Below are 15,604 nucleotides of genomic sequence, written 5' to 3'. Positions count from 1 at the left end.
ATAATCCAGATTTTAAAGATCACCTCAAAACATGTTTTAAGACTCTTGTTTCAAATACTAATTTGTGTCTGATATGTGATATGTGTTTTTCCGCAAAAAAGTTCAATTACCTATTTGAAAGAATTCTTAAAACTTTTCTAAGTTGCATATTGGACCAGGATTGGCTTCTGAAGTAGTTGTGATATCACAAAATTATGTTTAAACACAGCTGTACGCTGAACACACAGAAAGTTTCCCTCTTCAGCAGATGAATATGATCTTCTACTATCAAACTCTGGACATACAGTACATCATTCTACACAGTGAAGGTTAATTCAAGTGAAATAACAAAAGGCAAAACACATTTTTCAGTGGAGAGGAACTTAAATCATGTGTGTGATCCACCTTTGTGAAGATTGACTTTCAGTGCTGGTTGAATTTTTGATAAGATTACAGTCATGTCTTTGTCTGAGGTCAGCTGCTCCCTTTTCCCGCAGGGCTCCACTGAGTCATGACTGAGAAAATGGTGCCCCCTTTTTCTATGTGGGTGTGGATGTCTTCTTGGCCTTTTTATATATACAAATTACCCGAACCAGTAAAATAAAAAGGGATTAAATGACATTAGTTTGATGATGCTCTTACATAAATTAAAATCACTGAATCCCTGACAGCTCCAGAGGTGCAGTGGCTGTGAATCAAAGCCACACCTCAAAGACAGCAATCAACAAGTTAAAAGATAAAGAAAAGATAAGAGATAAGAAAACTAATTCCGACAATTGTGACATCCATAAGAATATCTTATAATCAACATATTGTATCTTCAAAATATAGTAACATCACATAATACCTATGTTATCACAATAGTAAATAGTTAACCATATAGGTTTTTGTTCTCATCACTTTTCTTATAGAAAGCATCACTTACAACATGTGTGACATTAAGACAATAACAGAAAACAATTAGGCATCATAAAGATAACATAAAAGATATGACTTCACTTTCAATTTGTTGATAAAGTCAGGACAAAGGGTAAAAGTAATAATAATAAATAAATAATGTATTTTCAATGATAAATTCCCACGTGGAGTAATTTTCATTTTGCTGTAAAAAATAATTTCTTACATGTTTATTAGTACATTTGTTACGTTGAATATTTATTCCGTTAAAAAAGAAGGTAGGTTCCAGTTCCTGTAAGTCTTGCCTGTCATAGTGGCATTTGATCAGTTGAAGGAGAACAGCATTTATTACCATTTGATATTTATTCATAAGTGACAGGAAAGGTTTTAGACCTGAGAAATCTCTCATAACTGAGAGGTTGAGCTTCATCATTTTGTAAGACTGCAAGAAAAGTTATATTCCTGTCAATCCAGTGTTGAAAATATAGTGATTTATTCTTTCTGGTTCTGTACTCATTATTCCATATAATAGTTTTGTGGGGAGGGGAGGGTGGGGGGCATGATGGTTGTTTTTTTTTAAAACAGCTTTATTGAAACAAATACACAACAAGTTTACAGCACCTTGTGTACACAACTTGAGTCCAACTTGAGTGGATTTGAATATTGAATTTGAATATAAAACTGGGTCAAAATAGTAAGAAAATAAATCAAAATCATAAATGAACAGAGACTCCTGTCATACTCACAAAAAACCAATAGTCAATCCAAACATTTTTCCAAAGAAATAAAAGGTGAGAGTAGATATGATCACCAATAAACTGTGACAATTTACCCCACAGTTGTTTTGTATGTGGACAGGACATAACATGAATGTACCAGCGTTTCCCTGAGCTCTCCAAAATAGATACAACAATGTGTTTCTTTACTCTCTGCTCGTAAATAACGATCAGTTGGATAAAATCTGTAAAGCATTTTAAGGTTATCTCTTTAGTCATGATACCTGAACACCGGTGATGACGGCTGTAGTCGCAGGTCACATGTTATTGTTTGGAGCAGGAAACTGTCGGTTGCGTCTTGAACGCGGCGCTCAGCGGCTGCTCTCCGGGACATTTCTTCACTCATTGATGCTGTGTCTGCCTTTACTCTGTCCAGCATGACCATGGGAAGGGATGCTTATCGGGCAGAGACCGAATTTAATTTCCAGTATGCGTAGAAAGTGGAATAAACGACCTTTTAGCTCGCTAAGTTAGGTGGCTAGCCGCCGTAGCTCAGCTGCCTCTGGGAAAACGAGCTAACCGTGGCTAGCTACAGTGAGCCTCCAAGACGTGGAAGTTGGTGACTACCTGCACCCGGCTGTACAGCCTGCTAGTTACTTATTGTTGTGTAACGTAAAAGGACAACAACAATGGAGCTGTTTCAAGCCAAAGACGAATATATTCTTCAGAGCGGGGACCGAGCTCTGTGGTGCAGCCGCAAAGACGGGAGCATGACGGTCAGACCTGGTACGTACTGTATGGATGACAGCCGGCCATTTACCTGAAACTAACCCATCATTACAACCCTTTTCACTGAGCTGAGGGTTTCTACACCTGACAGGATTCCGCTGACATTATTTTCCTGCTGTCTTTGTGGATAAAATGTGGTCAAACTAATGTATCACTCGCAGCTGTCACCCGTTCATCCATGTAAATAGACATTATTGTTCATCCATGTAAGTTAAATAGACATTATCGTGATGATTGCTTAAAACACTCGTAGTAATCCAGCTTTCTTAACCATAGAACAAGCTGTTTGCCATAGGAGAGACTGGCATTAATGAGATGTGTCATTCCTAAGTCTTGAAGTCATCGTCCTAGCTTGCTTACTAATGCCAACACCCCTAACAGGCTTCAAAGTCCCAGCCTTGCTTATGTTACACACTGAGGGTAAAAACTGGACTCTCCAGTTCTTCTATACACCAAACTAGTACGTGGCCCTATTAAGGCGAGTTTCTGCTTTCAAATGATGTGTTTGACTTGTGGCTGCTTAAAAGACACACTGTACCTAAAGAGTGAATAATTAGAAAACTAGAACATCATCCTCATAGTTAAAAAACGAAACCTGTATGTGTAGTTGTTATTAATAAAAGCGTTATTGAAGTCTGAATTTGAGCAACAGTAAAGCAGCTCCTGGCATTACGTCTTGGTAACATTGCAGAAGCGAGTCCTGCTGCTGTGTCAATGAATTGGTCATGCCAAAATGAAATACCGTTGGCCGTGGGAATTACATATTCCCTGCCAAACTGAAAGCACTGCTGAGCTAAAAGAAACGTTTCACCACAGATGCCAGAAAGCTGAGCGTGTTATCCTCTGTGTCGGTTGAAGTTGTATGGCTGTGCAGCCATCCTGAACAGGTTTTTAGTTGCACCACTGTTTCATTATTTAATTGGAAAAAAGGGTTTCCACTCCTCACTGGGTTTCCAACTCCTCTACCCCTCAAGCACACAGTGAACTATTTCCATGATATTAGATGTTCTCAGTTGTGGTATTGTTTTAGTAGTTTGTTTTTCTGCAAGACGTTCCCCTTGGGGCCCTCTCAGCCGGTTCCCTTATACGTGAAATTCTCTGGCTCGTGGAACAGGAAGAGTCATTGTCTGTGGCTGCCTACAGTCAGTCCTCTCCACCCGTAACCACACCCTTTACATTTTTCCAATTTTCTCCACTATGATGTTTAATCCGTCACCAATGCTAAGCATTCCAGTTTTCCTTACAGTCATCGAGTTTGTGCATGGCCATAACTGACTTCAGACTTGGCTTGGTGTTTGAACATGTTAGTAAATGGAGACAGGCTGGTGTTTTCTTCAATCAAATGACACTTTCTTCCAATTGAATGACACTCATTTTTTTGCAAATGTACATGAGAAATGACAGACCACCAAGATTATAATACATTTAGTGAAATCCTTCTCATTATATTTGCATTTACCACAATTGTAAGTTGTAGACTAAGTATTAAAATCTGCGTGGTTAAGAGTGTTTCACTGGTTATAGAAAATAAGTTTTTGCATTGTAACAGGAAATCAGAAAACCATGACTATTTTGAAATACTTTCGGTTTGGTTAATGCATCTATCTCTGATAGAAAAGGTGCGAGTACAGATGTCTCAAGAGGTGACTTGAGGCAAAGTGTCATATACAGTAGGATATTGTGCTTGCAAATATGCATGTGTAATTTACAGAGTGAAAGCATACCATGCTGTTTGGTCTGGCTACACCAATGTTCTGATGTTTCATCTCCATATTTTTATTTCAGCAACAGACCTGCTGCTAGCCTGGAACCCAGTTTGTTTGGGTTTGGTGGAAGGTGTCATAGGAAAGATACAGCTGCACACAGGTAAGTACTGTAGATAATGAAAAACTTTTGAACACTTTCTCCTTAGATGTTTACTGTTTTTTGCACAGAGCAGACAGATTCTTGCCACTATTTTTCCAAATGTCTGCATTGGCAGTTGGATTAGCAAATCACCCAGTACTGTATGTTTCTTACTGACAAGAAAATGTGTGAAAAAATGTGTAGAAGTACTTTGAAAGGCATGTAGTCATGGAGAGGAGTGAGCTGTTGGTGATGATTCAATCGATGACGAATCTGAGGGTCTGATTTTATTGATGTGCCTCACGGTAGGAGGTTTAAAATGAAGCATTATACCCTCCACAAGAAAATTTAATGAACAATCATATTGTTCTAGTACATCTGATAGATTAACATGATTTAAATATTTATTTACCAGATATCTGCATTATTGAAAGAAGTCTGTAGTTAACGGCTGGTGTGCAGCTGTTTTCACACCTTTCAGAATGTGATGAATTCTGCACCTATGATTCAACTCCCCCCTTCTTCTTCTCCTTTTGGCAGATCTTCCTCTCGGCCTTGTATTAATCCGTCAGAAAGCACTGGTGGGCCATTTACCAGGCAACCATACAGTCTACAAGATCACCAAGATAGCTGTCATCCCTCTGTCTGACGAAGAGCCCCAGGAGCTCGAGCTGGAGGTGTGCATACTAATACTGTGATGAGACATGAGAAGCAGTGTTCATGTTCTAGTGTTTAAATTATTGCACTCAGCCGCCCTTGACAATCATTATTACAATGCGTGTGAAAATCCTAAATTGTTATTTAATGCACTCAAGAATACCTTGTATGCGTCAGTGTGTGATTCATCTCTGACGGGCTGACAGCGGTGCAAAATAACTTGTAGATCTTTTTTATTTTATTAAAAGATCGGTTTTATTTTCACCCACACATTTGAAGTGGAAATTAAATGCAGACAATGATTGTAAATTATCTCAGAGGAAGTTGAATATTGCTAAGATTTCAGTCTTTCAGGGGAGCTTCATGGATGGTGAGACAGAATATTTTCAAGTGAGTAATAACGGAGGAGATAGATCGTTCCTGGATAGGCTTTTAGAATCCATCCTGTTGTACATTGTGCTTGTACTGCAGAATAATCATTCCACACCTTTTTGTGCCCAGAAATCCTATAGCTTAATGTAGCTGTTAGGCTGTGTGTAGTAGTTTAGGAAAATGAAAACTGCATAAAGTACTGTGTATTGTAGTTTTATGGTTGTATGTAGTGGGTAGTAATATTAGTAGTAGTAGTGGTGTTTTTTGTGGTGCACCAGGGTTCCATGTTGAATCTCATTGATTTTTGTTTTGAGAACTTCAATGTGGTACCAAATTCAGTTATGTCATCATCACCAAACTGGTCCTCTTTATCTTTCAAACATCACTATTGTGTTTATGAAATTTGTAAGATTACATACATTTGATAGAAAATCCTCTTTTTCAGCCTTGCAAGAAGCATCACTTTGGAATAGACAAACCAGAGAAACTGGCCCAGTCTCCCGATGAGTCAAAGTTCTTGATGAAAACTTTAAGCCAGATCAAATCTAATGTGGGTGTGCCCATCAAGAAAAAGGTATTTGTTTCTGTACATTTGATGAAATTGTCTTGTCATCTTCAAACCCACACACTACCTTTCTTATCTTTCTCACATCGAAAGGCTTTTAAGTCAGGATTTTTCTTTCTTTGCTTTGTCAACATATCACTCTTTTCTATCCACTTGCCCAATCCAGTATTCCCCTGCCTTCCAGGTAAAGGAAAACAAAGAGAAGGAACGTCTGGAGAGGCGGCTGCTTGATGAGCTGTACAAAATATTCATGGACTCGGATTCCTTCTACTATAGCATGACCTATGACCTGACAAACAGCGTGCAGCGCCAGGGAGACTCGGAAAAGACCAGTTTACCCCTGTGGAAACAGGTTTGTAGAGAAACACAAACAATAAGTTGGCCTGTTACCTATTTTTTTGTATGTATTACAAAAACATACATCTGACTGTTATTTTCATTCTTTGTGAAAGGTGGATGACCGTTTCTTCTGGAATAAACACATGATTCAAGACCTTATCAACCTTCAGGTAACACACAGAAATACTGAGCAGCACGGCTTATTGTTGTTTTTCTATTTTCAGAATTGAATAATCGCACTGTGTCCCCAGATTTGATTTGTTGACAATTGCTGACAGAGTTATAGTATTTTTCATTACAAGTGTCTGCGAAAAGAGCGTAGCTGGCCCTGCTGGGTAAGCGTGTCAGTTGTATGAGCGGATGATTATCAGGACTTTATCACAAGAGTATGAAAATACTTGGTGAATAGGAGCGTTAACAGCTCTTAAGTTATGGAAGATTATCTGCTTTGGATACTTGATGGATGCAAAACGCTTCTCTCTTCTTAACATGGCAAACAGCATATTAAACCTTTTACATTTTGAATCCTCCAGGTTCCAGATGTGGACTTCTGGGTGATACCAATCATCCAGGGCTTTGTTCAGGTGGAGGAACTTGTAGTGAATTACAACGAGACCTCTGATGAGGAGAGGAGCAGCCCTGAGACGCCACCACAGGAGGTCACCTGTGTTGACGACATCCATCCCCGCTTCACTGTCGCCCTGATCTCCAGACGTAGTCGCCATCGTGCAGGTAACAAAGATGAGCTACTGTCGGTTTGGCTGAGGCTGACTCTGATTCAGCCTAAATATATGGGTGGTGTTCACCCCACGTCCAAATAGGATTCCTTTCAGGAAAGGCTTTACATAACTTGGTAGACAATGTTTTTTTTATTCCCTTCAAGTGAAGCGTGATCTGTGATATAAATAATCTTTGACTAGTGTTCATGCATTCTCCTTGCCCAAAGGGATGCGGTACAAACGCAGAGGAGTGGATACAGATGGCCATGTGGCTAACTATGTGGAGACAGAGCAGTTGATCCACGTGCACAGCCACACTCTGTCCTTTGTGCAGACTCGTGGCTCTGTGCCTGTCTTCTGGAGCCAGGCAGGGTACCGCTACAATCCCCGGCCACGCTTAGAGAAAGGTCAGTGGAACCTACATTATCTTGCACACAGTCTATAAAGAGAGTTTCACAGTGAGTGCACTGGGCCTTGCACTTCAGATATTTTTAAAGTTGCACCTTAAAAAAAACACAAGTGTTCTTTGGTTTTGCACATCTGCCAGAGTCAGCTATGTCTTACATATTGACTTAAAGATATCTTGTTGGTTATGTGTCTTTATTCTGACTGGAATTTGGAGAGATTACAGATTGGATTTGGAGAATTTGCTGTGTTTTCAGATGAAATAAAAACTGTGATTTGGTCCTTAGATCTTTATGGCATATGAAACATCACATCAGTCTCCAAAGTAACAATGATGTAACAGTTTGTCTTTAACCAGATTGAATTCAATGGCAATCATTTCTATGTATATTTTCTGATGTTTCAGGAGAGAAGGAGACCATGTCTTACTTCTCTGCCCACTTTGAAGAGCAGCTTAAAATCTGCAATAAGCAGGTGGGTTTGCTTTTCACATCTGTATACTTGGGTATGTAGTTTGAATCTTCTCTCAAAGCTTTTTCATGCACACTACCAAGCTTCATGTGCTACCTGAAAATGACTCTGAGAAAATCTGGATCAGAACTGCTAACATTTTTTTTGCCATAACCCTGCTGGTGTCATCTTTAAGCATACTTTGTACCACTTATAAGTGATTGAAAATGTACTTAAGTAGATTAATTCATGTGTTTTAACAATAGTGATGCTGATTAGGTGCTGAGAGAAAGATGTTGCGGGTATGTAGCAGTCATGTTATGTCAAGCTTTTGAGACTGTTGGCCTATTCAACATCTCACTTTGTTTCCACAGGATTGGCTTAGCAGGGCCTAAATGTTAATACACACAGGGCTTAACTCTTCATTGTCTTCTTCAGGTCATCATTAACTTAGTGGACCAAAGTGGACGGGAGAAGCTGATTGGTGACGCATATCTGAAGCAAGTCCTTCTTTACAACAACCCAAACCTCACATACGTTTCATTTGACTTCCATGAGCACTGGTGAGTGAACCTCTTTCCTCTTCAGTGTTACTTTCTATTTAATGTACTCATAGCAATCTTATTTTATACCACAGTGCATTTACTTCCCCTTCATGCTTCTTATATCCTCTTTCCCAGCCGAGGTATGAAGTTTGAGAATGTGCAGATACTGACAGATGCAATCTCTGATATCATCACTGACATGAAGTGGGCCTGGTAAGTATCATGTTAGTATTTTGTGCTTTTTAGAGAAATGTTAATAACGTGAACTCTTGGACATCTTCATTAGGACATGATTTTTATTTGTAGTTAGAAAACATTGTTTAGCTTGTTTGTAATCTTTATTATTGGATTAAACATCTTATTCTGAGTGTATGTTGCTCTGTCAGGGTGGACCAGGATGGAGTCATCTGCAAGCAGGAGGGCGTCTTTAGAGTCAATTGTATGGATTGTCTGGACAGGACAAACGTGGTCCAGGCGGCTATTGCTCGGGTGGTGATGGAACAACAGGTGAGATCTTTAACTTGTTGGGATAAATGCAAAGAAAACAGCATACATATCTCACAACACAACATTTAAATTGTTATTATACACTGTAGTACAGCAATGCACTGTAGATGCTGCTTTTATGAATTTACTATTTCCTGTACCAGTGACCTTTGAAACTGAAACTTGCATAGTTCCTTAATGAAATCATAGTTACTAGTTACAAGGACAACATGAAGATAACAGTGTCCAGCAAACAGCTTTCTTTTTGAAATTGTAACAATATTTATAATATGTAATAATCATTATTATCAACTTCATTGACTTAATTTATATGCCAGCTTTCTAAAAATATGATTGTAAAGTGATTCACCAGATTCACTTGGTAACATGAATCCTTGTCTCTGTTAGTTTGTAGGCTGTTTACTCTGTATTTGTACAACAGATTACTGGCATTTGCCTCTGTTTGTTCATCAGATCACACACACTAACAGTAGGCCTTTGATGTCTGTACAGCACTAAATGGCAACGGTAGCAGAAAAGATCTGAGGGCACACTGGCATCCTAGTTTACACACTCAAAATATTTTCAGCTTTCTCGTAATCCAGCAACTCCCCTGTATTCATCTTGGATTAAATTTTGGATTACATTTAATGAGCAAATACAAGTGTAAATTGAGCAGTTCATGAAACTGGATACAGGCTGACCTTTCCCACAGGTGCAATGTAAACTGAAAGAGAGACAGTGTAACAGTGAGCCCATGGAGAAATGTCTCTTTTCTTCCCACAGCTGAAAAAGCTGGGTGTGATGCCTCCTGAGCAGCCTCTCCCTCCCAAATGCTACAGGATTTATCAGATCATGTGGGCCAACAATGGAGACACCATCAGCAGACAGTATGCAGGCACAGCAGCACTCAAGGTAGCATCACTGTCTTGATCACTGCACATTTGTTCACATCTGAATTAGCATTTTGTTTTGTTTATATGATAGTTTAAACTCTTTATCTTATCTTTCTGTAATTTAGGATGAATAGGAAACAGAGCATTCAGTATTTGTAGTAATTTAAAGGATGACAAACATGAAATGCTTCAGACTTAACCTGTGTAGGCTGGAAGTGAAGCCAGATAATCTCTTGAAAGAACTAACCTGTAGACTGTTAAGTACACCAGACCTGCATTCACTACCAGAGCTGCAAATGCTACATGTGTTGAGAACACTGTTTCAATTGTTTTTAGGGAGATTTCACCAGGACGGGGGAGAGAAAATTGGCTGGAGTGATGAAGGACGGTGTGAACTCAGCCAACCGCTATTATCTGAACCGCTTCAGGGATGCTTACAGACAAGCAGTCATTGGTATGGAAGATTCTAGCTATAAATACTGTATGTGTGTGTTGATGCCCATCTTGACTCAAAAACAGCCTTTGATTGGATCTTCTGCCTCTCCCTGCAGACCTAATGATGGGCCTGCCAGTGACGGAGGACCTCTACTCCATCTTCAGTAAGGAGAAGGAGCATGAGGAGAAAGAGAAGGAAAGCCAAAGGGGAGCCCAGGAGCAGGTCAGCATCCTGCTTCAGACCTACATGCAGCTTTTGCTGCTCGACGATGAGAAGTTTCATGGAGGTTGGGCTCTGATCAACTGTGACATGAGGTTAGTGGCTTGTTTCCTTTCTGAATAATGATGTTTATTAACTTAATTCACCAGGGTTATAGATACAACCAACTCCTTTTATAGTATTTGGTAGACACAGCCAGCTTCAGATTTAAACATTGTTTTCAGAAGTTTCTGAAGTGCTATATCACGTTATTTCTCCCACCAGCCTTATTGACGCAACCAACAAAGATGTGGATGTGCTGCTGCTTCTGTCTGACAAAGCGTATTACATTGCTTAGTAAGTCTGACTTTAAATTTCCCTAAATATTTTTTTTTAGAAATTGTTTTTATGAATTCACTTATGTCTGCTTATTTGTAGCTACGATGAGGAAGCAGATAAAGTCAACCAATACCAGCGACTCAATTTAGAGGGTTTGGAAAAGATTGAAATTGGTAAGTAGTCAGTTGCACTCAAAGGAGAAGTGAGTTTCCTTCTATACTGACTGAGTCATCCAACACTTCCCGAAAGTGTGTTTAACGGTTTCTCAGTAACCTTTTAGCAATATCTCTGCTGATTATGATTCATGCAAAGTAAGCACATCACTAAAAGTGGAAGTTTTAAGTGTGTGTATTTTTCTGCAGGTCCGGAGCCTACGCTGTTTGGAAAGCCAAAGTTCTGCTGTATGCGTTTGCATTACAGGAGTGAAGAGACGAGTGGATACTTTCACACACTACGAGCAGCCACACGAAATCCTGAGGACGATGGAAAAGGTAGGATATAATATACTGCTTTAAATTCTTTGACAGGCTGGAAAAGGAAGCTTTTTAGATCATAAACTCGATAGTGGTTGAGAAATCCATTGTGATATATTTCAGATACATTACAATGCATTGCTGAGATGCTTCGCATTACGAAACAGGCCACAGGGCTGGACCTACTAGTGGTTGAAAAGAAGCTGGAGAGGTGAGTCGCCATTAAGATCATTAGCATTAATATGAGTCTCTCTTCACATAATTTAACCATTAAAATTCATATAAACATTTGCAACCATAATTTTAAACTTTTAACCACTGACAAGAGCTTTGAATCATGTACTTTTTTGTGTCTGTGCTCCAGGCGGCAGAGTAAACCTCATGAGGACATAATGGGGATCCAGAACAAACCCGCAGACCAGGTCCAGGGCAGCTCTGGTCTGGCACAGGGCAAAAGTTTCATCCTAAACAAATTCTCCTCTCTCAATCAGAAAGTGAAACAGACCAAGACGAACGTAAACATTGGTCCCTTCAAGCCCCTCGGTAAGCTGGGAAGCTTCTCTAAGCCTGATGTGAAGGTCAATTTCCTGAAACCAACTATGCATGTCAACCTGTGGAAGTCGGACAGCAGCTTGGAGACATCAGATGGCAACCCTGGCACCGGAGTCCTGAAAGATATCGGTGACGAGCACTCTGAAATTTCCGACGACTCTGACTCCTATAATTCTGACCCAGAGCACCCGTGCACTGGTTCCTTAGAAAACGTGGATTATGTGCTGCCCAGTTGTGGCATCGTAGCATCAAACCCACGACTGGGCAGTCGCTCCCAGTCCATTAGTAGCGTGGAGCCAAATATCCCCTCCGTCATCCGGGTCACTGGCTGTGACGGAAAGCAGGAAAGCTCCCCTCAAGTCAGTGATGACAAGTCCCCAGGGGCCGCCTCGGTGGCTGAAGAAGCCATTCTGATTGACTTTGGTACCCCTATTGATGCCTACTGCCACCAGTTTGTCCAGGATGCACAGACCAAACCTGTTGAGGTGTTTGGAGAGCAGCCACTAGCCGCTGCCCCCTCACTCAAACCTGTAGTGCCTGTGCAGAATAAGACCCCAGCAGACTCAGACAAGCAGCCAAGCTCCAAGCCACAGCATCAGCAGGAGGAGCCCCAGCTCCCCAGGCCATCCCAGCTAGACGTCCAGTCCACTACCTCCAATTCCAACCTCCTCACCGTCCAGAAGCCCAGCTCTGCGGCGTCAGGAGGCTCTCAGAGAAGTCTGAGTTCACAGTTGGAGGGCAGCCTTGGCCCTTCACCTGCCGACAGCAATGGCAGCCGAGTGGTGTCCCCCTTTGCCAAGATCAAGAGCTCCATGGTCCAGGTGGCCAGCCTCACCCAGGCGGGACTCACCCAGGGCATCAACTTTGCCGTGGCGAAGGTTCAAAAGAGCCCAGAGCCAGATACTGTCAACGAGGCCCAAGAAAACGAGCTGAAGGCAATGTTTACACAGTGCCAGACCAGGATCATTCAGATCTAGTGCTTTCCTTGTAGCAGGATTTTGTAGTAGTACGTCATGTAGAAACTTCCAGTATGGTAGCAGTAGCAAAAGCTTGCACATAGCGTCACTACTCAGCCAAGAAATGCGCTCCTAAATTTGCCCTTTAGTTAAACTTTCCCCTGTTAATGATGACTATTGTACAGAAGTTAAAAATACAGTCAAATCCAAATGTCAGTGATCATGTTTACATGCACACAATCATGGAACAAGTCTCGTAATCCTAAGAAAATACAGTTGATTGATTACAGTATCAGATGTTCTCTTCTATGGCTTAGTTATCAGTTGTCATCAATACATTTCCTCCCTTTAGAAGTTGCAGCAATAGGGATACCATGACTTTTCTGTTGTTCCAATGAACATCTTTCTAGTAATAATGGTAACTGCAAAATGTGCAGGTTGAGTATAGAAATGATAAGCAGTAATAGCTCAAATAAACATTAAATTAAATGTTTTATGGATCCATGAAAATTTTACACAGTAGCACATTTGATTAGAATGGGTACATCCAGATCCTAAATCACTCCAGAAATGTTGCTACTGTACGAAGATATGATTAAAGTTGAAGGATATTCTCATCCTGATTACCTGTTGAAAAAATAATTAAGATATAAGTATTGAGGTTTTAAAAACTTTTAACCTCAGAGTGGTATGCAGAGTGTTTTTGTGCATGTAAACATGTGACTGTCCTTAGTCTGAAAAGTTATTTTTCCGATGACCCCTTGCATGTGAGGTTGATGGTAACAAGAGATTTTGACAAGGCAGGTAATTACTAGCTGCATGTTGAAAGACCAACTCTGAATTTCTCATGTACTGTATGTCATCCCATATGTGCAGGTCACCTATTGGCATTTGTGATAATAGACCTCGTAATAACCTTACAATTTGTAACAGTTGTTGTAGAATCCGACCAAATAACTTTTGTGATTCCCAAAGGACATTTCTGTGTTAACTATTACCCTTTGTATAGCTGTCAGAAACTAGCAAGACAACATACTGTACGTAAGTTATCCTATGTAATATCAATGTTGTCAAGTGTAACTTAAAAGATATACCGTTATAGAAACTATGACTACACAAGACCTTAGTAAGAGTATCCTGGTTGTTGATATGTACAGTGAGTTTTATGTTATCCGTTCCCTGAGTAGAGCCTTCCCTTAAGCTTTTTGTATTGATGGTAGGGTGGCAGCATAATATGTTCAAAGAGGTAAGAGCATTATATTTTGAAAAGATCGCCCAGTGCTGTCATCGCTAACCTTGAAAAACCAGAAAACTACTGGTTGGAGTTGTTTTTGATAGATTATATGTATTGAAATAACTATTCTGCTAATGGTTGTACTAATTAACTATATGAGGGTTTGTTTGAACCGAGTCCTCGGCCAGCGTTGTACATTGACGTTGCATGTTTGACAAAGACAGGAGAGTAGCATATAGTAGGTATATATGCAATTGCACCCACCCAACTATTAGAGACACTGACGCTTTATGCACTCCCCAAACTGAAAGCATATTTGCCTTAACAGGGAATTGAAGTGGGATTATGTATATCAGGTATTTATGGCAAAATCTACCTTTTTAAGTCCATCCTTACATGTTACATTTGGTGTACTGTATAAAAGATCATGTTCAGGGTTACTGTATGTCATCAAGTTTTATCTTGGGATATTTCATCTGCAGGCACATATATTCATCATGTAAGGCACATTATAGAAATGAGCAGGCTTTAGAGATGTTGTGTGTATGTACTGTTCAGTATGAGTGTGTTAGAGCATTCCTGTTGCTGCTGGTATTTAGGAGTGCTCACTCTCTACATATTTATGTGTTATGAAGCTGTAAACATTAATATATTGTACATGTTTTTCTTCACTTAACCTCAAGATTCCTCATTAGTCCCCTGAGAAACATTACAGTTGTTGTTATTCAGTGAAAATCTCCCACAGAACCACATTATAGTCCCCCAGAAGAAATGATAATGAACCTGGGCTACCATATCTCAGTGTTGTGTATATTGGTGTCTATTTATGGTAAATAATAATAACCTGGTCTGCCTTGAGTTGGAATATCCCAAGATAAAGAATCAAACATTTCATATTTTGTGTTATGTTTTCTGCATTCAGCTTGCTCACCAGCAGATAAGATGTGGGATACTCGTGTATTTTATCTGACTAATTGTGTTAAGTGAGACTGTAGCCTTAGCTGCTTTGTGGGTGCTACATTATATAGTTATCCAACCTGCTGATAGTGTGTGGTGCTGCCAAAGCTTTAAGGTAATCGCTGCAATGCAATATTTTAATGCAGAAGGTTAAAGGTGTTTTTCTTTTTTAAAACTTCCTTTAGGATCGCAAACACTGGAGCAGTTCTCACGCAGAGCAGAAACTTATTCTGTCCTAAACTGGCTGTATTAAGCTAAAAGGAACAGTAATCCTCAACATTCCTAATAGAGACCATAATGCTAGAATATTGGTGTCTGGGTTTTATATGCAAAAGCTGGCAGTTAATATTTGATCCTTTGATTCGATTTGCTGGGTGAGATTTTTCTCCTTTCCCTTTGTTTTTACACAAAGTGCTTTTGCAACCACTTCTTTATTGTCTGGGGTTGTCCTCCCTGTCCATTTGGACCCCAGACCATGATTTTATCATGTGACAAGAGGTCTTCAAGCATTTGATTTGCACTGTTTCAGCACATTTTCTAGCATTAGCACCATTTCATCTGAATGTCTGTGGTTAATGGTCATACCTTTCCTCCTTACCAACTGACTGTTGTCATTGTTTTCCACAGTGTACTGAGATTGTATTGTATATTAAAGTATCCTATTTATTCTTATCCTCTTTGGGTGTGTTACTTGATAACAAAGTGCACTGTACACTTTTTGTCTAGGAAGATATTCCATTGGAATAAAAAGTATATGAGTGAACAAGTGTTGCATGAGGTTTATTGTCAGATCCATTAA

General features: G+C 39.9%; 1 protein-coding gene across 2 annotated transcripts; it reads left to right on the top strand.

Annotated features, from left to right (window-relative positions):
• The first annotated feature begins 1,745 nt into the window (after positions 1-1,745).
• Positions 1,746-15,477, top strand: inpp5f (inositol polyphosphate-5-phosphatase F). 2 transcript variants are annotated; one of them, XM_067609552.1, is made up of 20 exons: positions 1,746-2,378; positions 4,167-4,247; positions 4,767-4,903; positions 5,701-5,829; positions 5,987-6,172; positions 6,273-6,329; positions 6,693-6,891; positions 7,106-7,285; positions 7,690-7,757; positions 8,172-8,296; positions 8,414-8,491; positions 8,665-8,785; positions 9,551-9,679; positions 9,997-10,114; positions 10,212-10,410; positions 10,580-10,651; positions 10,733-10,806; positions 10,996-11,124; positions 11,230-11,317; positions 11,471-15,477. In XM_067609552.1, exons 1-20 carry the CDS (start codon positions 2,282-2,284, stop codon positions 12,633-12,635), a joined length of 3,432 nt encoding a protein of 1,143 aa, XP_067465653.1. In that variant the 5' UTR covers positions 1,746-2,281; the 3' UTR covers positions 12,636-15,477. The 2 variants fall into 2 exon arrangements, with proteins under 2 accessions (XP_067465653.1, XP_067465654.1); XM_067609553.1 differs by having other exon boundaries at positions 1,748-2,378; positions 6,005-6,172.
• The last annotated feature ends 127 nt before the right edge of the window (positions 15,478-15,604 follow it).

Source organism: Thunnus thynnus, chromosome 14 (genome assembly GCF_963924715.1).
Source record: "Thunnus thynnus chromosome 14, fThuThy2.1, whole genome shotgun sequence".
Classification (NCBI taxonomy): Eukaryota; Metazoa; Chordata; class Actinopteri; order Scombriformes; family Scombridae; genus Thunnus; species Thunnus thynnus.
The sequence above is the reverse complement of the archived record's forward strand: the minus strand, read 5'-3'. Positions and strand labels throughout refer to the sequence as shown.

Coding starts and splice junctions, on each gene's coding strand:
- inpp5f (XM_067609552.1), top strand. CDS start 2,282: ATGGAGCTGTTTCAAGCCAAAGACGAATATATTCTTCAGAGCGGGGAC. Junction 6,330..6,692: donor AAGACCTTATCAACCTTCAG/GTAACACACAGA, acceptor TGAATCCTCCAG/GTTCCAGATGTGGACTTCTG. Junction 6,892..7,105: donor ACGTAGTCGCCATCGTGCAG/GTAACAAAGATG, acceptor CCTTGCCCAAAG/GGATGCGGTACAAACGCAGA.